The sequence below is a fragment of the Alexandromys fortis genome, unplaced genomic scaffold, assembly GCF_014885135.2.
Source record: "Alexandromys fortis isolate MF-2015 unplaced genomic scaffold, M_Fortis_MF-2015_v1.1 scaffold_219, whole genome shotgun sequence".
Lineage (NCBI taxonomy): Eukaryota > Metazoa > Chordata > Mammalia > Rodentia > Cricetidae > Alexandromys > Alexandromys fortis.
In genome coordinates, this window is record NW_026068092.1 from 1,487,076 (window position 1) to 1,512,772 (window position 25,697).

Here is a 25,697-nt window from a genome sequence, read left to right on the forward strand (position 1 = left end):
GGGATCCAGGCCAATGTTAAAGGGACATCTCCACTCGGCCGGATCTGACTCCTGGCTCAGTCCCAAACCCCAGGTGATCTAGGCCTCCCATCCCAGCCAGAGTCCCTGGGTTGGATCCTATACAGACAGAAAGGAGTAGTCGTCCCTGCCCATCCACTCCACTTCTTTACAGGGTAGGCAGTGACCAAGGTGAGGTAACAGAAGCCCAGAGGAGGGGCTCTGAACTCAAACTTGCATATTCCAAAGTGCAACGAATCAAGTTGGTTTGAGATGTCTGCTGGTGCAGCAGCATAGCAAAGATTAGCTCTCTCGAGAGGAAGCTGAGCTCCTCAGGCAGGGACAGCATAGTTGTGGCTTCAGAGAAAAACCTTTATTAGACTCTACAGGGTCTTCAGGTCTTCCCTAGAGCCTCCTCCTGCCCCAAAACACAGACTGGAAAAGTCCATGAAAAGAACACGGAGGTGACCACCCCCGTGCATGGCAGCAGTATGAGCGGTAGTTAGCCCTGGTGAGGAGTGTGCCAAGGTCGTGGTGCTTCTGCAGCCGCAAACAACACGCGGTTTCCTGGGAGACCGCGGGGTGGGAGGGGAGCATTATTACTGGCCCCAGTGACCACCTGTTGCCCATAAATCAACTTCGATTGGTCAATGAAGTCAGAGGGACGGCCCACATCCCTGGGGAGAGTTCCAGCTAGTGAGCTGTGCGCTCTCAATCTCTGCGCCCCGACTGGGAATTGAGCATAAACATGAAGGGCCCCGACAAGGAGTCTACGAAGAATGAAGATCAAGAGAGAGAAGCAGCGGCCACTGCGAGTCAGGCAGAGACCCTAGAGGCCAAGAATTTCTGCACCGCAGATTCACACGTTGCTCTGGAAGCAGAAGGTGCCTAATCCTCCGGGTGGGGTCCTGGTTGGACTACTCCCGCAAGGGTGGTGCGAGTCCGACTGGCGCGGGACCGCACCCTTCAGTGGGGCCGCATCCTCCATTATCAGCAGCTGACAAGTCCCTTGCCTTCTTGGAGGCTCGAGGAGGCCCAATGCTTAGAACTGTCTTGCAAAATAACCTGTAAATGAAACACCCTGACAGTGTGTTCCACCTGGAAGGGTTCAGGGCTGGCCTTTCCAATCTATAGGAAAATTTTAATGGATGTATTAAATTTGTCTAGAATTATTTTAGAATTATTAAACACCGTAAGTAAGGTGTTTGTAGACATGACCTATGGGCTGAAAATGTAGCTCAGTTGGTAGAGTTCGAGGCTCTCCTCAACTAACAAGTTGGAGACCAGCTTTTGGGGGAGCGGGGAATGTGATCTGTGACACCTGAATACAATGGGATAGGGCCAGCATACACCTCAATGTTAGGCTCCCATTGGTTCTGACTAGGTCTGTAACTTTCTTTCTTTCTTTCTTTCTTTCTTTCTTTCTTTCTTTCTTTCTTTCTTTCCTTTGTCATGAGGTCCTCATCTGAACTATGAGTGTGGTAACCACTGACAGGGCAGGAAAGAGGATGGGGCTGTGCCCGTGTAGAGCTCCTCTTTTGTCCCCCCTGTCTACTGTTAGGCACCCATGGGCTTGGAGAACAGGTCATGGCTACCCTCTATCTGGAGTCTTGCCAGGCCCATAGTGTTGTGCCAGCTTCTCGTCTTCTGCGCCAAGGGAGTGCCTCTGAATTGAGCCTTCGGCACCGTGGCCTGGGGCCCCAGGTATCTGTTGAGGGATGCTAGAACCAGGTTTGGCAGGAAGGATGCAGGAGACAGTGCCATCTTGTCCTTGAGTCCATCTCACAAGCTCCCAGCCTTCCTCTGTGCCACGCATCCCATCTCCCCTGCCCGCGGCACAGGATGGAGGCTGTGGTGGGATGAGGGCTGGACCTGCAGACATCCCTGCAGGAGATGGCAGGGTCCTGTGTCCCTCTGCCCCTCGGGTACCTCTCTGCTCTCTTCCAGGGTGTCCGGGCTCTGGCTTCCACGTTGACTTCTAATCTCTACATCAAGCGCCTGGATCTTCGGGATAATGGGCTCTGCGGGGCTGGGGCAGAGGCTTTGGCCAATGTCCTGTGTAAGAACAGCATTATCTCTGGTAGGTGCTGAGTTTCTGAGCAGCAGGCATGCTTGGGGACTCTCTTTCTTTAGGGAAGTGGCTCCTATTGTAATTTAGAAAAAGATGTCATGCAACAGAACTCAGGTGGAGAGATTTTTTAATTGGGGGAAAGTAAATGGGAAAAGGGGGGAAGAGATTGGGGGAGACCAGCCACTGGGGACAGAAGTGGTAGAAGAGGGAGAGAGTCAGAGACAGACAGACAGAGACAGAGAGGGAAAGAGAGATGGGAGGTGGGCAGGGTTAGTGGCTTCGCTGAGGACATATACCCCAAGTTCAGACCAATTCAGATACCCGAATACTAACAGCTCCCTCGCCAGGCCTTTTTACTTGCTAAGGGATAAGGAGGGTCCTCATCACAGGGTGAGGCTTGCGGGATGAGTTTGGCTTTCTGGGAGTTTCCTCATTGGTGTAGCCAATGCTGAATGTCATTCTGCCTGACCCATCCTACGGCTATCACTCTCCTCTCCCCCGCTGGGCACCTCACCCGTGCACACGGTAGACTCCCAGTGCCTGAGTGCAGGATGGAAGAGGCACAGAGAAACAGGGTCTCTGTCTACTGAGAACTGGAAGGGCAAGGCAGGAGACGGGCGAGGCTGCTTGCAGATGACAGCTCTGCCGATGAAGCAGGAGCTGACCCAGGCAAGCAGCACAACCCTGCTGGGCCTGTTCTCCATCTAAAAAATGACCACAGCAGCGCCACTCAGCTCTCTGGGCTGTGGACAACATCAAAGGCAATGACAGAACCTGACCTGGGGGAACGCTGAGCTCACACTGGCAGTGTGTGTTACTTCCTAGAGTAGGTCAGGACTTCTGTGGAGGTTACATTGTTTCAAAGATGCCAGTCACCAACAGCATAGCTGACTCTCTACCACAGCATTCTTCACAGACAATCATAGGATGGGAAGACCCAAGGTGACCCAGCCAATAGGTGGCAAAGCCATCACCATACCATCCCTGGGTAATCAGATGGCAGAGGCCCTTCTCTTCCTCAGGCTGGAGGTTTATGAGATGTAGGGAATGCAGGAGGGTGGCTCCCGGCCACGGTTCCTACTGACCAAGCAGTGGTGCTGCCTTCAGATGTGGACCTGTCCGAGAACCAGATTGGAGCTGCAGGGCTCCGGGCTCTCTGCACTGCCCTGGCCTTAAACCCCGCTGTGCAGAAGATGCAACTGGGAGGGAATGGGCTGGAGGAAAAGGCCGCCCAGCACCTCGCTTCTCTTCTGCTGCTCCACACGGGCCTGAGATCCCTAGATCTCAGCTATAATCAGCTCAACGACCTGGCAGGTAATACTTGGTCTGGGCAGTCATGGGTCACGAGTACTCACTGGACACTGATGGCAGCGAGGGGAATGGAGGGCCATACCCAGCTTCTGCCAGAAATATCCCGGTGCTGGTGTCCCTTCGCCATACCTCTCTAACCAACAGAATTCTCAACTCATTCCGGGCATTTCTCACTGTCCTCACGTGGGGATCTATGAACAAAACAAAGTTACTGACTTCAGGGAACATACACTAACAAAAGCATTCTCAGGAATTCGTGGCCTTCCAAGAGAAGCAATGTATGGCCCTAGAAAAGAACGGACCACCTACTGCAGAGGGTTGGGTGTTTAAACTGAAATCTGTGTGTGTGGTGGAAGGGAGTCAGCCATGGCCTGATCAGGAAGCTGATGAACTGTAAGCATGCAGGCCTGTTTCCTAGGTTGGGAGACACCCGTGTAGTTGGACGGGTGATCAGGGGAGAATGACCAGGCTGTGGTTTGGAAGGGAAGCAGGACTATGTGGCCCTCAGGTCATGGCTAGAGGTATGAAGCTTTCATTCCAAGTGTTTTTGTAAAAGGGCTGTGATGTAACTCGATGGCAAGGTGCTTGTCTAGTGTGTGTGAGGTCTTGGGTTCAGTCACCGGTACTGCAGAGGTGGGGGAAACTAAGTACTATGAAAGACATGGATAGGCTACTTAAACCAGTTGTTGTCTCCCCAGGGCCTTTGCATGGGCTGGATGCTTTGCCAGGAATATGAATACCTATACCACTCGTCTCTAAATGTGCTAGTTAGTTATACAAATTGAAGCTAGGTGTAACTACTTGGAAGACCAATTGAGCCCAGAAACTTGGGGGCAGTCCAGCAGCATGAAAGGGTCACCTGGGCCTGGCTTTAGGGGTTTCTTTCCCCTGAATTGGCTGAAGCAAATTCTTCTCTTTAAACATTTACTTCTACTTATGTGAATGTGAGTGAGTGTGTGTCACATGTGTGCGGGTACCTATGTGGCTAGAAGATCACATCCTGTCCTCTGCAGCAGGAGTTACAGAGGGCTGTGATCCGCCCAGTGTGGGTGCTGGGAACTGAACTCAGCTTCTCTGGAAGAGCAGCTGGTGCCCTTAGCTGCTCAGGCACTGGAGCAGAACCTGATGCAAATTCTTAGATGCCCATGTGTCTGCACTGTAGTGGGCATTGTCGTTGTCCCAGGACAGCTGTCTAATCAGGGGTTCTGGAATTTCTGGAATGTCTTAGAAAATTGAGCACCTTGGCACTAACCTCAGTCCTGGAGTTTAACTGCTAAAGTCAATTGTCTTCAAAGGAAAGTATTGTGGAAAGGCCGTGGGAACTAAAGGAGACGCTCATTTCAGACTTTGACAAACTGTAGCTGTGTCTTTGGGACTTGAGAATTTAACTTGCTGTTACTATAACCAATACCTCAGATAACCATCTTCCCAAGGGAAACAATGTATTTGGGCCCATAGTTTTGGAGATTTCAGCTTTTGATGGATTGGGCCTGTGACTGAGCAAACATTAGAAAAAGGCCGCTTAACTCATGATCCGGAAACAAAGAGGCAAAAGGAAGAGACTAGGGTCATACAGTTCCCTCAAGGGACCCCCGTGGCCTAAGACTTTTAGATATTGTCATTGCCACATGCCAGTCTTGGAGGCCAAACTTTTTATCACGTGTATGAGTGTTTGCCTGCCTGCATGTCTGTGCACTACGTGCTGCATGCCCACAGGACAGAAGATATCTGCATCAGATCCACGGAACTGCATCAGATGCATGGAACTGGAGTTACAGTCGGCTGTGGGCTGCCATGTGGGTGCTGGGAGTCAAATAGGGATCCTCTGCCAGAACAGCCAGGCTGTCATCTCTCCAGCCCAGTAAAGCAGCGAGGACCTTGGGGGTGGGCTATCTTATAAGTACAGACTCTGACAGACAAGTGGCAAAGAGGCAGTGGATAGGAGGGGATGGATCTGAAGCCCTGTGAAGGTGTGCAAGGGAGAAGGGCAGATTCAGTCAGTTTTGTTTCTCCAAGAGGGGACTGCAGTTTGTTCCTGAGGGGCGGAGGGGCTTGAATTTCAGTCATGCATGATCTATGGCAGTGGAGAACTCGCTGCAGGTGTGTGCCTTGCAAGATGGTGATGAGCCGGGCATCAGAGCCAGCCCTGGACGAGAGACAGTGCCCAAACCTTAGTTGTGGCACAGGATTCTCTTCAGGGCTAATATGCCTGCTGCTGCATGTTCTAGCCAAGCAGGAGGCTGGGAGCACTCAGGCTTGGGACACACACACACACACACACACACACACACACACACACACACACCATGTGTTTCCTTGGTTTGATTTAGTTCAGTTTGGTTTGGTTTTTGAGGCCAGGTCTCACTATGCAGTTCAGGGTGGCTTGGAATTCACTACTTTGTCCAGACTGGCCTTGACATAAGGGTCCCCCTGCCTCAGCCTCCTGTATGCTGGGATTATAGGAGTGGACCACCATACCTAGCTCTTCTGAGCACTTCAAACCAACTTTTTTGCTCTAGTTGTCAAGATAATGAGAAGAGACCAAATTTGGATCCTTGAAGGAGTCCAGTCCAGACACAGAGATCAACCAAGCAGCGTGAATTCAGATGGGGAGGCTGTAAGGGGTCAACAAGGCTAAAATAGCAAGGGAAAGTAGGAGGGCAGTAGACACGGGTCCTGAGGGGCCCACCCAGCCTGGAGAGACAGGTAAGGTCTCCCGAGTCTGCACACCCAGCTTATGAGGCTGAGACACGCTTGGCCAGGTGGATAAGGGGAACCAACATGGAGAACCACAGTGGACTGTGGATGGAGTTGGGGCAGTGGGTCATGCCCGTCAGTGCTAACAGAATGTAGAGCTGACTGCAGGGTGTGCCCCTTCCTATTTGACATACTAGGCGTTTCTCAGGGCTCCACCCTCTTCCTTTTGCTACCGCTCATTCTTCTTTTCCGCCATAGCTACACCAGACTTAGAGGGCTCTGTCTCTGCAGGTGCCCACAGCCAATAGGAATCTTGCTGGAACATTCATCCAGCCGCATAGCTCTTACAGCAGCTGCCCAGTCATACATACAACAGCACCTGTGTACTCGGCTTAGCGTTTGCCGACTCACAAGTGCCCACCTGATTCCTGCTGCCTCTCCACCAGCTTCAGCATCAACCCAGTTTCACTTTGTGTGCATCCCTGTGTCCATCATGTGTGCATCCCTGTTGTCCATCATGTGTGCATCCCTGTGTCCATCATGTGTGCATCCCTGCTGTCCATCATGTATGCATCCCTGCTGTCCATTATGTGTGCATCCCTGTGTCCATCATGTGTGCATCCATGTGTCCATCATGTGTGCATTCCTGTGTCCATCATGTGTGAATCCCTGCTGTCCATCATGTGTGCATCCCTGTGTCCATCATGTGTGAATCCCTGTTGTCCATCATGTGTGCATCCATGTGTCCATCATGTGTGAATCCCTGTTGTCCATCATGTGTGAATCCCTGTGTCCATCATGTGTGAATCCCTGTGTCCATCATGTGTGAATCCCTGTGTCCATCATGTGTGAATCCCTGTTGTCCATCATGTGTGAATCCCTGTTGTCCATCATGTGTGCATCCCTGTGTCCATCATGTGTGCATCCCTGTGTCCATCATGTGTGCATCCCTGTTGTCCATCATGTGTGCATCTCTGTGGCCATCACATGCGCATGCATGTGGATTCCTTGATTCTAGGTCACCTGCTCTGTCCTTACTTCCAGACCTCATCAAAACTACCACTGCATCTCTATCCTTTTTATTTATAGATTAAAATAGTTAGAATCTCGTTACTCTGAATTCATCTCTTCCCAATTAGATGTGGATTCCTTGCTGAGCATGGTGGCTCTTGTTTGTATTGTCAACACACTGGAGGTGACAACAAGATAATCTGGAGTTTAAGGCCAGTCTGGATGACAGAGTGACCTGTCTGTGCTGTAGGAGAAGACCCTGTGCTGGTGTATACACGTGCGCACACACATGTTCCTTGCAGGTAGTCCAGGTATACACTGAACTTTGTCACCTTCCTGCCAGCAGAAGTTGCAGGACATGGTGAGCATCAGGTCATTTTTGAACATAACATTTTTGTTTGTCATAAAAATCTCTTGGTGCTCCTCAGGAGAGATCCTTGGACCTGCCTTAGCAGAAAACACAGGACTCACAGAGCTTAACCTCAGTTGGAATCACCTTCGAGGTCCAGGAGCCGTTGCATTTGCCAAGGGCCTGGAGGTATGAGACCCTCGCCCACTCAGTCCCAATAGCCTGCCTCTCCTTTAGGGAAGTTTTCCCCAAGCCAGTTCTTAACATGGTGCGTCTGAGATGACCTGTTTTCCCATCACCAGTAAATGATAATACTCTGCACTGACTCTCAGTCCATTTCCTGAAGGGTCTCTAGGGGTCTGTAGCTAATGTCAGCTGCCCTCATCCAGACATCACATTCAGCTGGTAGGGGACATCTGTGCAGCCTGGTGACATTATTAGCATACAGAGATGTGTGCCAGCACACCCCGTCAGTGCTTCCCTGAAAGGCTATAGATCTGGAAACATGATATCATGAGGCATCATCACTGTTCAGTGACAATGACCTTGGAAACAACAGCCAGGGCCATGCCCTCTTATAGAGCTGACTGCAGTGGGTAGGTGGGGGTAGTCCCACCCCAGAAAGGGTCAGGTCAGACCACTCACCCTTCCCTAATCACAGTCTCTTGGGCAGGCTTCATGTAGGCGCCCTGTCCCCAGGTCTCTGCGCCCTAGGATACCTGCCTTGGGAATTTTCCCCATAGGCGTGGATCTGATCATCTGTTCCTGACAGCTCCTGCTAACTCTGTCCCAGGACCTCTCTGTCTTGGGCATTGCTCGGGTTCTCCCGTGGGCTGAGGCTGGAGCCCTGGCCCTATGGCTTTCTGCACCATTAGATGTGAACTCACAGCTTTGCTCTCTATGTCCTAGGCAAATATCTTCTTGAAAGTCCTAGATATCTCTCATAATGGCTTTGGAGACTCTGGAGCCTCTGCAATAGGCGAGGCCCTCAAGGCCAACAACGTGTTGGAAGAACTGAACATGAGGTGAGAAACAAGGGTGCCACTCTCAGCCACACAGTGATTGGATGCTGTTCACACTGCTCCTGCTGTGTGGCCAGAGCCTCAATGCTGCAAGGAGCTCTGTCCTTATTCAAGTTTGTTGCTGGGGGCTGGGGTATAACCAAGTCTCGCATGCCCTCAGGCTATGGGCTCATGGCCCCACATCATGTAAATCAAAAATGGTGTCTTACTCCTTGTTTCACTTCTATTGCTGTGATGAAACACACTGACCAAAAGCTACTTTAGAGGAAGGGTTCACCCAGCTTACAATGCAGGTTAGACGTCAGCACTTCAGGGAGAACACATCACACTCACAGCCAAGAGCCGAGAGCATTCTTCACACTGCTGCTCGCTGTCTTCACAGTTTATTTGTGGTGCCGCCCACATCCGGGGTGAATCTTTCTACATCGATTAGCAACCAGGACAACCCCCAAAGACACGCTGTAGGCCAACCTGACCTAGATAATTCCTACTCATTGAGACGCTCCCAGGCTTCCAGGCTTCCAGGCTGTGTCAAACTGACACTAAAAACTGACTGGCACAACCCATCCTTTGCTAACTTGACACACAAACACTTTAAGTATAAATTTCCCACCCTTGGTCCCCAAGGCCTCATGTTTATTTTACAATGTAAAATATAGGCCTTAAAATCCCAACACTTCAGGATGGGAGAGATGACTCAGCAGTTAAGAGCATTTGTTGCTCTTATAGAGGACCCGGATTTGGCTTCCAGCACCTATATGGTAGCTCACAATATAATCCGCAACTCTAGTTCCAGAGACTCTGATGGCCTCTTCTGATTTCTGTGGGCACCAGGCACACATGTGGTACATCTACATACATACAAGCAAAATGCTCCTATACATAACTTAAAAAAAAAAAACCAATACTTTAAACATCCAAGATCTCTTTGAAAGACCAAAGTCCCAGCTAGGTGGTGGTAGCACATGCTTTTAATCCAAGCAGTCAGGAGACAAAGGCAGGCAGGCAGATCCCTGAGTTTGAAACCAACCTGATCTACAGAGTGAATTTCTGGACAGCCAAAGATAAAGAGAGAAACCCTGTCTTGTAAAACAAAACAAACAAACAAACAAAAAAGTACAAAGTCTTCTTAAAAATGGAGTCTCTTGGGTATGGAGAGATGGCTTGGGGATTCAGGACGTGTACTGCTCTTACAGAGGACCCAAGTTTGGTTTTCAGCTCCCACATCAGATGGCTCCTAACTGCTTGCAACTCCAGCTTCAGAGACCTGACAGTTTCTTTCTGAACTCATCAGGTACTTGCACTCAACTAATTAAAAAAAAAAAAGACTTAAAAAACCCAGAGTCGGTCACTGGGCTCTTCTAAAATCAAGCTGCATACTTAAACATTCTTATTCCAAGTGGGAAGAACTGAGGATTAAAAACAATCACACCTAAGCAAAAGTAAAATCTGGCAATATGAATTCAATCATGTAGCTTTGCCCACCATTTGAGACTCATCATCTTTGAGGCTCCAGAGGGTTTTGGTAGCCCCATCTCTGCACCCCACTAGCTGAAGCACACAGCTTTCTTCCTACCACTCCCCACCACACCTGCATCTTGGTGGACATCCCATTTTGGGATCTCTATTGCAACTGAGACCTCCCCTTCGTCAGTGGCCCCTTGGGCCTCACCCTAACGCAACAAGGAGCAATGCCTCAGCTTCTCTCCATGACCTTCTCGACTATGCATCTTCCATGCTTTCAAAACCAGTTCTACATGGCAGCTTCCATCTACACAAGATGTAATCTAGCCTCCTTAGAACAGTGGTGTGGGAGGTCCTTCTGTATGTGTGTGTGTGTGTGTGTGTGTGTGTTGCTTCTATTGGTTAATGAATAAAGAAGCTGTCTTGGCCTGTGTAGAGCTAGGCGGGGAAAACTAAATGCTGGGAGAAAGAAGGCAGAGAGGAGAGAAGCCATGAAGCTTCTGCCAGAGATAGACTTGCTGGAAGCTTGCTGGTAAGCCACAGCCACGTGGCAATATATAGATTAGCAAGATGGGTTAACATAAGATACAAGCGTAAGCCAGAAATACGCTTAAGCTATTGGCCAAACAGTATGGCAAATAATATAGTTTCTGAGTGATTATTTCAGGTCTGGACAGCTGGGAACAAAGCAGCCTCCTCCAACAGATCAGCTTCTGGTGCTGACCCTGGGGAATATTTCCCTTTTATCCCTGAGATGCACAGGTCTTGACTGGGTGCTGGTCTATTATATTTGCAGCTGATTCTTCAGCTCCAGCTAATCCGCACCCTATTGTCTCAATAAGCACAGGTTTCACTGCAATGGCCTTGACCTCCTCTTTGACAATCACAGCTGATTCTTCAGCCCCAGCTGATCAGCACACACAGATTTTTAGCCAAAATGTTCCGATTAACCATAAAAACCTTGCTCTTTTCTGAGATGTGATATGGGGCTTCATTGCTGCTGGCATTTCAGCATTACCGTCTTTCCAGCACCTGGTGAGCTCTATCCATAGCAGTCAGTGACTTTTCCAGTCTCCAGTCACAATGCTTTCCATACCTGTAGACCCAGCACTTAGGAGGCAGAGGCAGGAAAAATCCAAAGTTCAAGATCATCCTCAGCTATATAAGAGTTACAGGCTAGCCTATCTTTTTTTTCCTCCTTGAGACAGGGTTTCTCCATGTAACCCTAGCTATCCTGGAACTCTCTTTGTAGACCAGACTAGCCTTGAATTCAGAACTCTGCCTGCCTCCACCTCCCAAGTGCTGGGTTTAAAGGTGTACACCACGACTGCCCAGAAGACTCTAGGAAGAAAAAAAAAAGACTTTTAGGAAGAAAAAAAAGAGGAGGAAATCAGTATTAAGTATGTAGGCCTGGCTTCAGAGACAACAATTTGAAGGACTGGGGTTCAGGTCAGAAATTGCTGTGGTAATGGGTATGGTTGCCAGAGGGCACAAGACACACAGGGAGCATTTTCTAAGCTCAAAGAGCCTAGGAGCTGGCACCCCTCCTCTCCACTGGGGGCACTCTAAGTGTGCTTGCCACCCATGGGGCAGCAGCATACCCCCCCAACCCCCCCCACCCCCCCCCCCCCGTGACCTGGGCATGAGAGGAGAGCTGCACTGTGAAACCCAATCTGCGGGAAGCAGCTCAGGCAGGGGCTCCCGAGGCACTGAGTCCTGCAAACTGGAAATCTGTGATACAGATGGGGTTAGGTGGGATGCTTCCACACATGCCTGCAGATGTGCTGACCCCATCCAGCCTCCCTTTTATTTTTATTTTATTTTCCTTTTCTCCTCTTCCTATCTATCCTGACCTCTAGTAATTACTAATATACTTTCCAGGTTGCTGCTGTTAGTGTTTGTGTAGACTTTCTGTCTGGCTTGTTTCACTTAACATAATGCCCTCCTGGTCCATCCATTTGCTTCAGATGACACAGTGTTTCTTTCTTTATAGCTGAAAAGACTCTATTGTAGATACACACTACATTTCATCTATCCATCCATGTATTAGTGGGCTCCTTTGCTGATTAACTGACACATATGTTTCTCTTGCTGCAGAAACAACCGAATCTCCATGGCAGGGGCCCTGAGGTTGGGACTGGGACTGCAAGTCAACCAGACACTGCGGATTCTTATTGTAAGTCTGAGCCTGGTTGGGGAGGCTCCAGCACAGACTGAACCTGTGTCTCTTCATACAGCCCTTTCTCCCACCAGCCCCTTCGCTGCAGAGACAGCACATGGGCATCTCTGGGAGGGGACCTCCTAGCTTCCTGTGACCACGACTCACCTCTGACTCTTCCTTTCCACCCTTTTCCCAGTGGCCCTGGCAACTCCCTGCGGTTCTTTGTCCTGCTCACAGGAGTTCCACCGTGGGGAAGGCAGCCACGCATCCCTCAGCTTACTCTCATTCTCCCCCCTGCACCTTTGCTGTCCCCAGTGAAACCCAGGGTCAGCACAGGGGTGCTGACTGGCCATAGTTGAGACATGCCTGAGGTTTTTGTGTCCAGAGGTTTGCAGGTGATGACTGGGGCACTAGACAGGGTGATAGATAGCAAAAACAGAAGGGAAGGAGCCAGGTGAGGTGAGCAGTTCTCTGCTGTACCAACGTGTACGGGGAGGAGACTGGGGACGGGGTGTTCATCTCAGCATGGGAGTTGGAGTGTGCCTAGCTCTGCCTGGCCCCTAGCTTCCCACTCATTAGCAATTCCACCTCCTGTGACATAGGCACCAAGACCGATTTCAAGCTTGGGTTCATGTTTCCAGCTACCTGTTAGACAATCCCCAAGACACAGTGAGTCTCAGAATCCCACCTGGATGAACAACCCCTTTTTATGGGGTTGGGGCCCACAGCTTACTTTCTTACCCCAATATCTACAGAGTTCACTGCTGGACCCACCCTCTTCGCACTTCCCTTCCATGGGTCCTATTGATCTAGTTCACCAGCCCTCCCAGTACTTGGTGATTATTGTCAATCAGAAGCATGGCCTACTAAGAACCTTCTTTTTATTGTTGTTGTTTTAAGGTCGTTTGTTTGCTTTTGTTTTTTTATGTGTGCCTGGGTATATAGATGTAACAGGGCACCAGACCCTGTTTACAAGTAGTTGTGAGCTATACCATGAGGGTGCTTGGTACTGAATTGGATCCTCTTTAAGAGAAGCAAGTGTCTTAACTGCTAAGCTGCCTCTCAGAACCTTGGTTTTTGTGTTATGTTTTAAATATTTTAAGATTTATTTATGCTTGAGTGTTTTACTTGCATGTATGTCTGTGTACTACATATATGCCTGGTGCCCTACAGGGACCAGAAGAGGGTATCATATCCCCTGAGACTAGTGTGGGTGGTGGGAATTGAACTCAGGTCCTCTGGAAAAGAAGCCAGTGTTCTTAGCCACCGAGCCATCTCTTCAACGCTTAGTGGGCTCTTAACTTGGTAAGTAGTCTTGAACTGCTAATCCTCCTGCTTCTACCTCCTGAGCCCTGGGGTTATGGGCATGAGTCCCCATAAAAGGCTCTAGTATCCTGGTGTATTCATCTTTCTTAGATTTCCAAGAATCCCATTCGAAGTGAAGGATATGTCAGTCTCCTGAAGTCCATCCGGAACAACAGATCATCTGCCCTGGAACTGCTGGACCTCTCTGTAAGAGCTTCTTTTGAGCCTCCTGTGATCTGCCAGAAGGTCTGAGAGCTAGTGACATCCCCATGTTAGAGGATAGTGTGGAGACAGCTAGAGCTAGTGACATCCCCATGTTAGAGGACAATGGGGGACTCAGCTGTCCTATCCTATCCTGCCCAGGTACATGGTAAACCAGGCCTGTGGGACATTAAGCCACTCCAACTCATGCCATTGTATGTTAAAAGTCTATAATTTAAAATTTTATGCTACAGGAGGTTACAACTGAGAGATTGCCTTGAGTCTCTGAAAGAATTTGGACTTTTAAATAGTGTTTTATTTTATTTTGAGATGGAATATCTATGTAGCTCTGGCTGTCCTGGAGGTCCTACATAGACCAGGCTAATTTTACATACTTGTGTGCATACTCAAAGAGAACCGCCTGCCTCTGCCTCCTGAGTGCTAGAATTAAAGGCCTGCTACCGCACCTGGATTTTAAAGTCCTGAGAATAAAAGACTATGGGAACTTTTGAAGTTGGACTAAATGCATTTCACATTATGATCTGGCCACAAGCCTGGGGGCGGGCAGAAGTGGAATGTGGTGTTGAATGAGAATTGTCCCCATACACTCATGTGTGTGGATGCTTAGTCCCCAGCTGGTGGAACTGTTTGGGAAGGATTAGGAGGTGTGGCTGAGGTAAATCATTGGGGTGGATTTTGAGGTTTCAAAAACCCACAGCATTTCCAGTTAGCGTGTTCTCTCTCTCCCTGTCTCCTGCTTGTGTACAATTTTAGCTGCTGCTCAGTGTCCTGCCTGCCTGCTGCCAGGCTCCCTACCTGATGGTCATGGACTCTAACCCCCTAGAACCATGATCCCCAATTAAGTTTTTTCTTTGTAAGTTGCCTTGGTCATGGTGTCTCTTCACACATGACTAATTCACACAGTGACTAATTCACCAGGATCCTCTAGAAAAGCTCACAAAAGTGGACATGTCAGGACCTCCATGCAAGTGATACTGTGATGACAATAGTGAGGTTGTGACAATGTCAGTGATGCTGTGATGACATCAATATTGCTGTGATGATGTCAGTGATGCTATGTTTACATCAGTGATGCTGTGATGGCATCAGCGGCGCTGTGATGACATCAGCGGTGCTGTGATGACATCAGTGATGCTGTAATGATATCAGTGGTGCTGTAATGACATCAGCGGTGCTGTAATGACATCAGTGATACTGTATGACATCAGCAGCGCTGTGATGACATCAGTGATGCCGTGGTGACATCACTGATGCTGTGATGACATCGGTGATGCTGTGATATCAGTAATGCTGAGATGACATCAGCGATGCTATGATGACATCAGTGATGTTGTGATGACATCAGTGATGCTGTAATGACATCAGTGATACTGTGATGACATCAGTGGTGCTGTGATGATGTCAGTGATACTGTGATGAGATCAGGTGCTTTGTTTTGTTTTGTTTGATTTTGGTTTTTCCAAGACAAGGTTTCTCTGTGCAGCCCTGGCTATCCTAGAAGTCCCTCTGTAGACCTGGCTAGCCTCAGACTCATAAAGATCCACCTGCCTCTGCCTCCTGAGTGCTGGGTTTCAAGGCATACACCACCACAGCCCAATAACATCAGGTCTTTTGAAGACACAAACTCTTCATTAGAGCACATGCATTGGGGAAATCCATGATGCCTTCACTTCAGATGTAGTAGAGACAACCTAACTGTAGCTTTAAGGATGTTTAAAACATAAAGGGTGTTCTGACTGTCAGGGGACTTGGCTACCAAGTGCTGCTGCAATTTTCCTCAGTGTCCTCATATTTAACCCTTTGCTGCCTGCCTGCTGCCAATCTGAGTAGCCTAGATTTTTATCTGGCTTTGAGGGATGTGCTTATAGACCAAGTAAAGTTTTAACATTATGTAAAATAAGGCAAATGCCCGCCTTCCCCCACCATGAAAATGAGATAAAAGCTGCTTTTGGTGAAGTGTGCCTTTAATCCTGGCTACTGGATGAGGCAGGGGGATCACTTGAGACAAGTCCAGACATCATAGTGACATCCCAGATTCATTAAAAAATTTTATACTTCTTTTTTAGGTTTATCTAATTTTATTTATGTGTATGATTTTTCTCCTGTTTATATGTATGTTCGTTGCCTGCCTACCTGGTGCCCAAAGAGGCCAGAAGAGATTACCAGATTTCTTAGAACTGGAGTTGCCAGTTTTAAAGCTGCCATGTGAATGTTGAGAACCAAATCCAGGTCCTCTGCCAAAATGGCAAGCACTCTTAACTGCTCAGCCATCTCTCCAGCCCTCCAAACCCCTCATTTTATACTTTAAAAAGTTTTAAACCTTGTCTCATAAAACAAACAAAAACCATTAAAAACTGAGACATGAAATGCAATGACAGACCTGTAGAAAGAGCTTTCAGGAAGATGGGAGCGATGGCTCCGCAGTTCAAAGCACACTTTGCTCTTGCAGAGGACCCATGTTCAACTCCCAGCACCCACATGGTGGCTCACATCCATAACCCCAATCCTAGGGGATCCAATGCCTCTTCTAGACATGCATGTGGTGTACAGACACATATACAATAAAAAAACTCATGTACATAAAATAGCAAAGTAAAAATAAATCTAGAAAAACAAAAGGAAGGTACTTCCATGAAAAGACTCCAGTAACTGGTTCTTTCCAAGCCATTCATTTAATTGTTTATTATAGAATCCCAGAACTTGGTGGGAGTACAACTGAGCAGTTCAGAATTTCAAGGCTGGCATCAGCTATAGAGTGAGCTTGAGGCCAGACTATAACATGAGACCTTGTCTCAAAACACAAATAAATAAAACAAAAACGGAATTGAAATAAATTAAAGACAGCAATCAAATAGCATGCACTCATGTAACTAAGCCAGATCAAGAAATAGTACATACATGTCTTAGTTACTTTCTTACTTCTTACAAAACACAACGACTAAGGCAACTTATAAAAGAAAACATTTAATTTTAGACTCGTGGTTTCAGAGGGTGAGTCCATGAGTATTGTCTTAATATGGGTTTTTTTTTTCTGAGACAGGGTTTCTCTGTAGCTTTGGAGCCTGTCCTGGCACTAGCTCTTGTAGACCAGGCTGGCCTCGAACTCACAGAGATCCGCCTGTCTCTGCCTCCCGAGTGCTGGGATTAAAGGCGTGTGCCACCACCATCGGGATTTAGTTAGGGTTTCTATGGCTATGAAGAGATACCATGACCATGCAACTCTAATAAAAAAAAATGTTTAATTGGGGTAGCGGCTTACAATTGCACAGGTTCAGTCCGTTATCATCATCATGGAGACCATGGTGACATGCAGGCAGGCATCTAGGAGACACTAGGCGGTAGGTATCCTGAGACACTAGGCGGTAGGTATCCTGAGACACTAGGCGGTATCCTGAGACACTAGGCGGTAGGTATCCTGAGACACTAGGCGGTAGGTATCCTGAGACACTAGGCAGTATCCTGAGCATAGGAAACCTCAAGGTCCACCCCATAGTGACATACTTTGTCTAAAAAGGCCATGCCCACTCCAACAAAACCATACCTCCTAATAGTGCCACTCCCTATGAAATTACTCAATTTCATCAAACTAGCACAACCATCATGGGAGGGAGCATGGCAGCAGGCGGGTAGGCATGGTGCTGAGCAGATGCCAAGTGCTTACATCCTGATCCACAAGTGTGAGGCAGGGAGGGCTCCTGGGAATGGTGTGAGAGTTTGAAAACTCAAGCCCCACCCCAGCCTCCCATGTCACCCACAGTGACACACCTCCTCCAACAAGGCCACACTTCCTAATCCTTCCTCGAGCAATTCAATCAACTGGGGATCACATATTCAAATATATGAGCCTATGAGGGTCATTCTTATTCACATTACCACAATGCCCCTTCTAGTTCCTTTACTAAAGGCCTCCTTGAGTTCCTTTCCTTCCCTATTTTGATAGAATGAGGAGGGGGGTCATGAGATCCTAGTCCACAAGAAAGGAAAATGCCCCAAAGAGCTTCTCTGAGACCTGGGTATGCAAATCAGATCCTCAGTGCTAATAACTGCCTCTAACGGTCTCTTCTTAGGATATACAAGTGAACAGAGAGTGTGATGACCTCGCTAACTCAGTGAACACAATTCTTCCAGGACTTTGTATAAAGAATAACATATCCAGAAGAAAAGACTGGCCATCAGCCTCCACACCTTCCCAGACAGCATCTGCCCCAAGTGCCTCTGGTCTCATCTCTAGTATGCCACTGTAATGTCCACACTGCTGCCCATTCGATATACTATGTGCTCTATGGCATCTGCCATATTCTGGGCTTCATTTGCTATGGCTCCTTCATTCAACCAAAAAAACCTCCCATGAATAATGTGGACGTAAGGACAATGATGTCGCTGTCATCCAGGTGTTCCTGTTCTGGTGACCCTGTCAGACGAAATATAAGGAGAGATGCCAATGGAATTCCCAAACTCTCGAGAAGGCAAACAGTCACAACCACTGGAAGGCAAGTTTCCATTGCATTCCAGACTGTCAAATCACCATGTGCTGCAGGCTAGTCCACTGACTAATCTGCTCTACAGACATAGTCAGAGCTGCACAGAAAGCCTGTGCTGACCGCCCAGGTGTGTGACTCAGCAAGCAGAGTGTGTGCCTAGCATACAGAAAACCCTGGGTTTGATTCCGCAGCACCATAGAAAGAAGCACAGTTATGCATGCCTATGATTTGAGCACTTCAGAAGTGTAGGCAGGAGAAACAGAAATTCAAGGCCATCCTCCACAACATAGTTGAGTTTGAGGCCAGCCTGACATAAGACCCTGTCTCAAAAAAGAAAAATAAAAAAGATGTTTATAGAGATGGTGGCACTAAGCTTTATCAAAATTCTTTACTATATTTACTAAAACCCTTCAATCATCAAAATCCTATTTTAACTGACACTATTATTATATAACATTATTGCTTCAGTTAAGCAATACCACTTATGAGGAAATCATCTTCATAATAATCCACAGGTTAAAAACACCCAGTAGAATGGGCTTTCTCCAAGAGATGGTTATACTGCATTAAGGGCAGTGGGGTCTGTCTCCCCATGCCCATCCACACCATGTCAGATACCAGAGAAAAATGGCAGCAGTAAACACACAAAGACAGAGCAATAGCAAGAAGCATTCTGGAGCTGCAAGTCCAAGGGTCTTCTTGCCTATCCAGGATTCACTGATCAAAGTTTTGTTTTCTAGTGGGTCGATCCCCTGAAGTCCATTGCCATCTGCTGCTCCGACATGGCCACTGGCACGTGGGTGTAATTTGGCAGAATCATTACGTGGAAAGGCAAATCCATAATCAGAATAAGTATCTACTTCAGTAAGGACAAAGCATTGCCTTCCCACAGAGGAAGTGGCCCAGTGTAGTCAGCCTGCCACCAGATTGCTGGCTGGTCACCCTGGGAAGGTGCCAGGTTAGGGACTGTGTTGATCTCTGGCAGATGGGCACCCAGCCGCAGCTGCAGTCAGATTAGTCTTGCTGAGTGGGAGTCCATGTCCTCAGACCATGCATAAATCCCATCTCTGATACCATGATCCCCTTTGGGGGCCAAATGGTCAATGGCAGAGATGTTGGGGAAAGAGACTGACTGTCCACAGCATGAGTCATCCTACTCAATTACTGAACTTCTCAGCTGAAGTCACCTTTGATAAGTGTTTACATGGGACACAAGTATCTTCACATCCTTCACCCTTTTAGAGAGATCTATTTACACACTTCTTCTCCAAAAATCTTTCTTACCAATTTTCCAGTCATGCCTTTTCCAAGTCCCTGACCATCCAGGCAATCCATTGCCTACAGCCTGTGAACAATCACACATCTGGTCATTTCTCCTTCCAACCAAAATGTATGACCATGTGTACTGCCTGAAGTTCTGCCCACAGTGAAGATGTGTGGCCTTAAGGTTGTCCCAGAAAGGGGTTATAATGCTGCAGCTGTCCACTTCTGGTTGGTGCCTGCATAGCACGCAGAACTATCAGTGAACCAGGCCCTAGTCTTCTTTTTCTGTCAACTAACCATAGGGTTACATGAGGCTGCAGGTGCATGCTGGAAGCAGACAGCATTGTAGCTGGCGTAGAAAACATAGGCATTTGGGCAACTTCTTCATGCAACTTCCTTGTGTCTTCAGGACCTGCCTGGGCCTGATCACATCTATATCACTTCAGTTTGCTTGCCATAGAGTGCTGCTGTACATGTCCTCCTTTATGGCTTGATGGGTCAGATGATACCCAGATCACAATGAGCAGCTCAGGTTGCATGGTAACTTGGTGACCCATTGTCAAAGGTTCAGTTTCCACTAAGGCCCAATAGCAGGACAAGAACTGATGGGGAACCTCCTTCAGCCAATGGCCTTTGAGAGGCTGGGCCAGGTTGGACATGGCCTTGGGTATCAAAAAGGTCTGTGCTCCTGCACACCCACACCCATGCTCTCTCTCTACTCTCTCATCTGGATGCTGGATTCGGTTCTGGTCCCCCTTTTGTGCAGAGGACTGTGAGTCCCCCTAAATAAAGAACCCCTTGTTATACTTGTTATACTTAATTCTGAGTTAGTGTGGAATTAATTTATTCACGTTCTCCTATGTCTGGTCCCCAACGTGGGGCTGACCAATTTACCCTGAAATGCACAGAAGTGTGGCCAGGTATACAAGGGAGTACGTGAGGAACCCCGCAAGAAAACTGCACCACAGGTGGAGAGGTGACTAATGAGCACTCGGAAATAAACAGAAGATAATAAAAAAGGAAAGAGAAAGGTGGGGAAAAAATTAGGAGTAAAACTGTAAACGGTTGTAAATATGGGACAAGGAAAGAGCATTCAACTATTGGTACAGTTGCTTGGATGTATTTTGATAGCTAGAGGAGCTAAAGTGGAGCAGAAACAAAGGCAAAGATATTTAGAGTTTGTAAATATTATATTCCCGCCCCTGCGCTGGCGGTATATCTGCTGCCGCCTTCAGGCTGCTCTGGGTCTTGGGGAGATCAAAGTGAGGGCTCACCTTAGCCTCTGCAAGTGGTGGCACTGTGATCAACGTCACAGCCTCTACTGCTGCTGATCGGGTGGGAAGAGGAAAGGGAATGTGGCGTTTGGCCTAGGTTACCACTGAGATTGTGGTAGTCCACACACACACACACACACACACGCTGTAGCCAACTGAGTCTGACCCACACTGTGTGGTGGAGCCAGGAAAGGCAGGAGACAATGAAAGTTTAAAGGGAGTATGTATATCCCACAGTCAGTGCCCAGAGCTGGTGACTAAAAATACCTAGAGGCTAATTGACCCATGAGCCAAGTAGCCTATATGGATAAATACATGGCTTTTAACAGAAGAGAGAATTCAGAAAATCTCCTAATCTTGTGATTACAAGATGTAAAATAAAAAAACAAGGATAGTAAAAATCGGCGTGGCTTGTGGTGCCAGGCTGCAGTCTCAGAGCCGCCACAATGGCAGACACCTGTACTTAAAACATTTTGTATATTGATACAATTTTAGGATATGTTTATCATATTGCACTATACATTTCTGGTAAAGATAGTTATACATTGTTTACATTTTAAGGTAATTGTCCTCATTTGCTGCATAGTTGTTTAAAGATTGTTTAATATCTAATATAAAATCTTAGTCTTTAAGCTATACAGGTATTAAGTATTATAGGTCAATAGTCATCCATGTTTGCCATACTTATAGTTAGACTAATCAGGCTCTTTAGATGCATAGCGATTATATTCTGTATAGATAGGTAATCTTCAACCACTTCAAAGAACTGTAGAATATGGCTTAGGGTTCTGTCAATGTGCAACACAATGCTCCTGGCAGCACCAATCTATTCCCCAGAGAATGTTGAGTAATGAAGACACTCCACTTGGAGCTTGTTTTCTTCCTGGCACAACTGGTCTTTGGGCAAGGGACTGCTCATACCTCAACCACTGACAAAATGCACAGTGTCCTAATTGGACAAGCAGGATACAAGAAAAAAGACTGCCAAACCTTGCTAAAACAGAGTGAGACGGTTTTGAAATTTTTCCTGCCTCTGAAAATGGTCTGTCAGTTAATCTAGGCCTTAGCCAAAGTTGGTTGCTACAATGTTACAAATGAGACTTTGGGTGATTGCCCAGGTAGCCAGTTGTCTCTGTCATTTATTGTACATTTTGGAAGCTGCTTGCTTGCACTTCCTACCTATTCAAGTGATATTATCTTCCTTCTCAGGTCTTTGATGGGGTTAAAGACTAGATAGTCATAGTTACTTTCTTCTTATGACTTTGCCAAGCCAATTCCAATACAAGACTTAGACTCCTTAGGATAGAATAATTATTGAAACATTTAGCGTATGTTTCTTAATTGTTTATGCTGGTTGTAATTCTAATTTTTATACTTGATATCTGTTCTTATTGTATATAGTTTTGTATATACTCTTATTTAGACAAAGGGGTTTGGAACTCTTTTTTTTTAATATTTATTTATTATGTATAGAATATTCTGTGTATATGCCTACAGGCCAGAAGAGGGCACCAGACCTCATTACAGATGGTTGTAAGCCACCATGTGGTTGCTGGGAATTGAACTCAGGACCTCTGGCATAGCAGGCCATGCTCTTAACCACTGAGCCATCTCTCCAGCCCTGGAACTCTTATTTAGACAAAGGGGAAGGTTATGGGGAACCTCCTTCAGCCAATGGTCTTTGAGAGGTTGGATCAGGTTGGGTCTGGTCTTGGGTATCAAAAAGGTACGTGCTCATGCGCCCACTCTCTCTCTGCTCTCTCGCCTGGATGCTAGATTCAGTTCCTGTTCCCTGTTTGTGGGGAAGACTGTGATCTGAGTCCCTCTTAAATAAAGAATCCCTTGTTATGCTTAATTCTGAGTTAGAGTGGGGTTAATTTATTCATGTTCTCCTACAAAGAGCTGTCACTCAAAGGTAGAGAATAGTTGTCTGCAGATTACAGTAGAGCTTTGCTCCCGAATCCCAAAGGTCTCCTCTGTGGTTCACCTCCAGGGACCCACCAAAGGCTCCAAACAGCATCCCTGTCTGCCACTGACACTTCAAGTACCAAAAGGGTCTTCTGAGTCATATGGTCCAAGTGGTGGAGCAGCTCAAACAGTAGTCTGGACCCATTGAAAAGCCTCTGTTCAGGCCCCACACAAATCTAGCAGCTTTCTGAGTTACTGGGTGTATGGGCTGGTATACCACACCCAAGTGAGGAATGTTCTGTCTCCAGAATCCAAATGGGCCCACTAAACATTGTGCTTCATTCTTAGTGGTGGGAGGGCCAGGTGTAATACTTATCCCTCAGCTTGGAAGGAATATCTCTGTATGTCCCACACCACTGGACTCCTAAGAATTTCACTGAGGTAGAAGGCCCTTGAATTTTGGTTGGATTTATTTCCCATCCTCTTATGTGCATATTTGTTACCAGCAAGTCCAAAGCAGATGCTACCTCCTTCTCACTTGGTCCAATCAGCACAATGTCATCAATAAAGTGCACCAATGTGACATTTTGTGGAAAAGACAGATGATCAAGATCCCTTCGAATGAAGTTATGGCACAGGGCTGCAGAGTTAATGTATGCTTGAGGTAAAATTGTAAATGCATACTGTTAGCCTTGCCAACTGAAAGCAAAGTTTCTGGCAGTCCTTACAAACAGTTACTAAGAAAAAGGCATCTGCTAGATCCATAGCTGCATATCATGTACCAGATGTGTTAATCCGCTCAAGTCAGGACACCGCGTCTGGTACAGCAGTTGCAATTGGGGTCACTACTTGATAAATTTTTTTTTATACTCAACTGTCATTCTTCACAATCCATCAGTCTTCTGTACTGACCAGTTAGCAGAATGAAAGGGAGATGTGGTGGGACCGCCCTCCTCCATCTTTCAAGTTCTTGATGGTGGCACTAATTTACACAGTTCTTCCTGGAATGTGATATTGTCTCTGATTCACTGTGTTCCTTGGAAGAGGTGATTCCAACGGCCTCCATTTAGCCTTCCCAACCACAATATCCCTCATTCCACAGGTCAGGGAACTAATGTGGTAATCTGCCAACTTCTGATTATGTTTGTACCAATTATACATTCTAATACTGGCAAAATAACTACAGGGTAAGTTGAGGTCTCCCTGAGCCCATTGTGAATCAAACTTCAGTCAAAACTCCATTAATAACCTGACCCCCCTAAACCCCTACTTTACCTCGATGTTACAATGCTTTTTAAGGTCTCCCAGAATCAGCATCAATTCAGAACCAGTATTCAATAGGCCCTGAAAAGTCTGATTGTTTCCTTTCCTCCAATGTACAGTTACCCTTGTGAAAGGACGTAGGTTCCTCTGGAGAAGGACCAGGGAAAGACATTTAACCATGCAAGCTTCCTTAATAAGCTAGAATCTCCCTTAGTGGGTCCATATTAATAAACTCAGCCTGATCAAGTTTTACACACTTTTCCATTCCCACACATATCCCCCAGACTTCTGCTTGAATGAATTAGCAAATGTATTAAGTCCTTTAGTAGTGTAGTGCACCTCCTCATGGACTTCACTTTCTGCCTCCCCTCTAGAAATCTGTTTAGTTTTAATCTGGTTATAGATCTAGAGGCAACTACTAGAGGGCCCAGAGGGTATTATCTTTCTGGTACCTCCTTTAGGGAAAACTCACTGTTGTTTCCAATATACAATAGGAACAGAACAGACGAACTTGCCAGTGAGGATGAGGGCAAGCAGGCAAAAAGCCAACACTTCCTTCTTCCTGTTTCTGTATGTAGACTCCACCAGAAAATGTAGTCCAGATTTAGGATGAGTCTCCCACCTCAAATAATCCAATGATAAAAAGCTCCCTACAGTTGTGCCAAGCTGCCTGAGTTTAGCTAAACTGACATTATCACACTTCCCACATGTTCCACCGCTGGAGAGCAAGCCTTCAAATATGTAAGCCTATGGGCACCATTCTCATTCAAACCACCACATCCCACTTCCATGGCTGTATCATAATAGAATAGAAAGGGTAGTTAGTCCAACTTCTAAAGTCCCAGTAGACTTCTACAATCTCAATACAGTTTAAAAAAATCCCAAGTCCCTTCTGAGACTCAAGGCAATCTCCAAGGCTATACAGTATTACCCAGTTTGGAAAGAAAGAAAGAAAGAAAGAGAGAGAGAGAGAGAGAGAGAGAGAGAGAGAGAGAGAGAGAAAGGCTCTTATTTTAAATTTTACTAGGACCAGGACACAGGAGTCACCTTTTTTTTCTAGACCGTGTGTCTCTCACTGCCTGAGAACTTGCCAAACGGCTGACTGCGAAGCCCTAGGGATCCATTCCCCCCCCCCCCCCCCCCCCCCCCCCCCCCCCCCCCCCCCCCGCCCACAGCACAGGTATTACAGGTGAGCACCATCAAGCTCAGTCTTTATTACCTGGGGGAACCAAAGTCAGCCCTTGTGCTTGGCCAAGCACTTCAGCAGCCAATCTGTCTCCCAGACTCTTACACATGTTTAAAGTTTGCTTTATTTTAAGGATGTAAATGTTTGGCTTGCATGTATGTGTGTGCAATGTGCATCGTGCATGCCTGGTGCTCACGGAGGCTAGATTCCTTGGAATTGGAGTTGCAAACAGGTGTGAGTTGCCATATGAATGCAGGGAAATGAACTTGGATCCTTTGCAAGAGCAGTTAAGTTCTGTTAACTGCCAAGCCGTTTCTCTAGCCCCTCTTAAATTTTTTTTTTATTGAGAATAAGAAAAAAAAGTTTCCGCGTCCTCCCAGCCTCCCATTTCCCTCCCCGATCCTTCTCCCCCTCCCCCCACTCCTCTCCCCCTCCCTCTCTAATCCAAAGAGTATTCATGGTTCCCTGCCCTGTGGAAAGTCCAAGGTCCTCCCCCCTCCGTCCATGTCTAGGAAGATGAACATCCAAACTGGCTAGGCTCCCACCAAGCCGGAACATGAAGTAGGATCAGAACCCCTTGCCATTGACCTTGGCTTCTCATCAGTCCTCATTGTTCGCCATGATCAGAGAGTCCGGTTTTATCCCATGCTTTTTCAGTCACAGTCCAGCTGGCCTTGGTGAGCTCCCAATAGATCAGCCCCCACTGTCTCAG

The 25,697-nt window shown here is 47.2% G+C and overlaps 1 protein-coding gene across 2 annotated transcripts; it reads left to right on the top strand.

The window, feature by feature from the left end:
* The first annotated feature begins 689 nt into the window (after nucleotides 1-689).
* On the top strand, nucleotides 690-22,446 carry Lrrc74b (leucine rich repeat containing 74B). Of its 2 annotated transcripts, XM_050123007.1 has the most exons (9): nucleotides 690-881; nucleotides 1,559-1,701; nucleotides 1,945-2,077; nucleotides 3,176-3,382; nucleotides 7,516-7,625; nucleotides 8,346-8,461; nucleotides 12,020-12,098; nucleotides 13,500-13,595; nucleotides 17,678-22,444. In XM_050123007.1, the coding sequence occupies exons 1-9, from the start codon at nucleotides 746-748 to the stop codon at nucleotides 17,852-17,854; spliced, it is 1,197 nt and encodes a 398-aa protein (XP_049978964.1). In that variant the 5' UTR covers nucleotides 690-745; the 3' UTR covers nucleotides 17,855-22,444. The 2 variants fall into 2 exon arrangements, with proteins under 2 accessions (XP_049978964.1, XP_049978965.1); XM_050123008.1 differs by lacking the exon at nucleotides 3,176-3,382 and having other exon boundaries at nucleotides 17,678-22,446.
* Nucleotides 22,447-25,697: the final 3,251 nt, after the last annotated feature.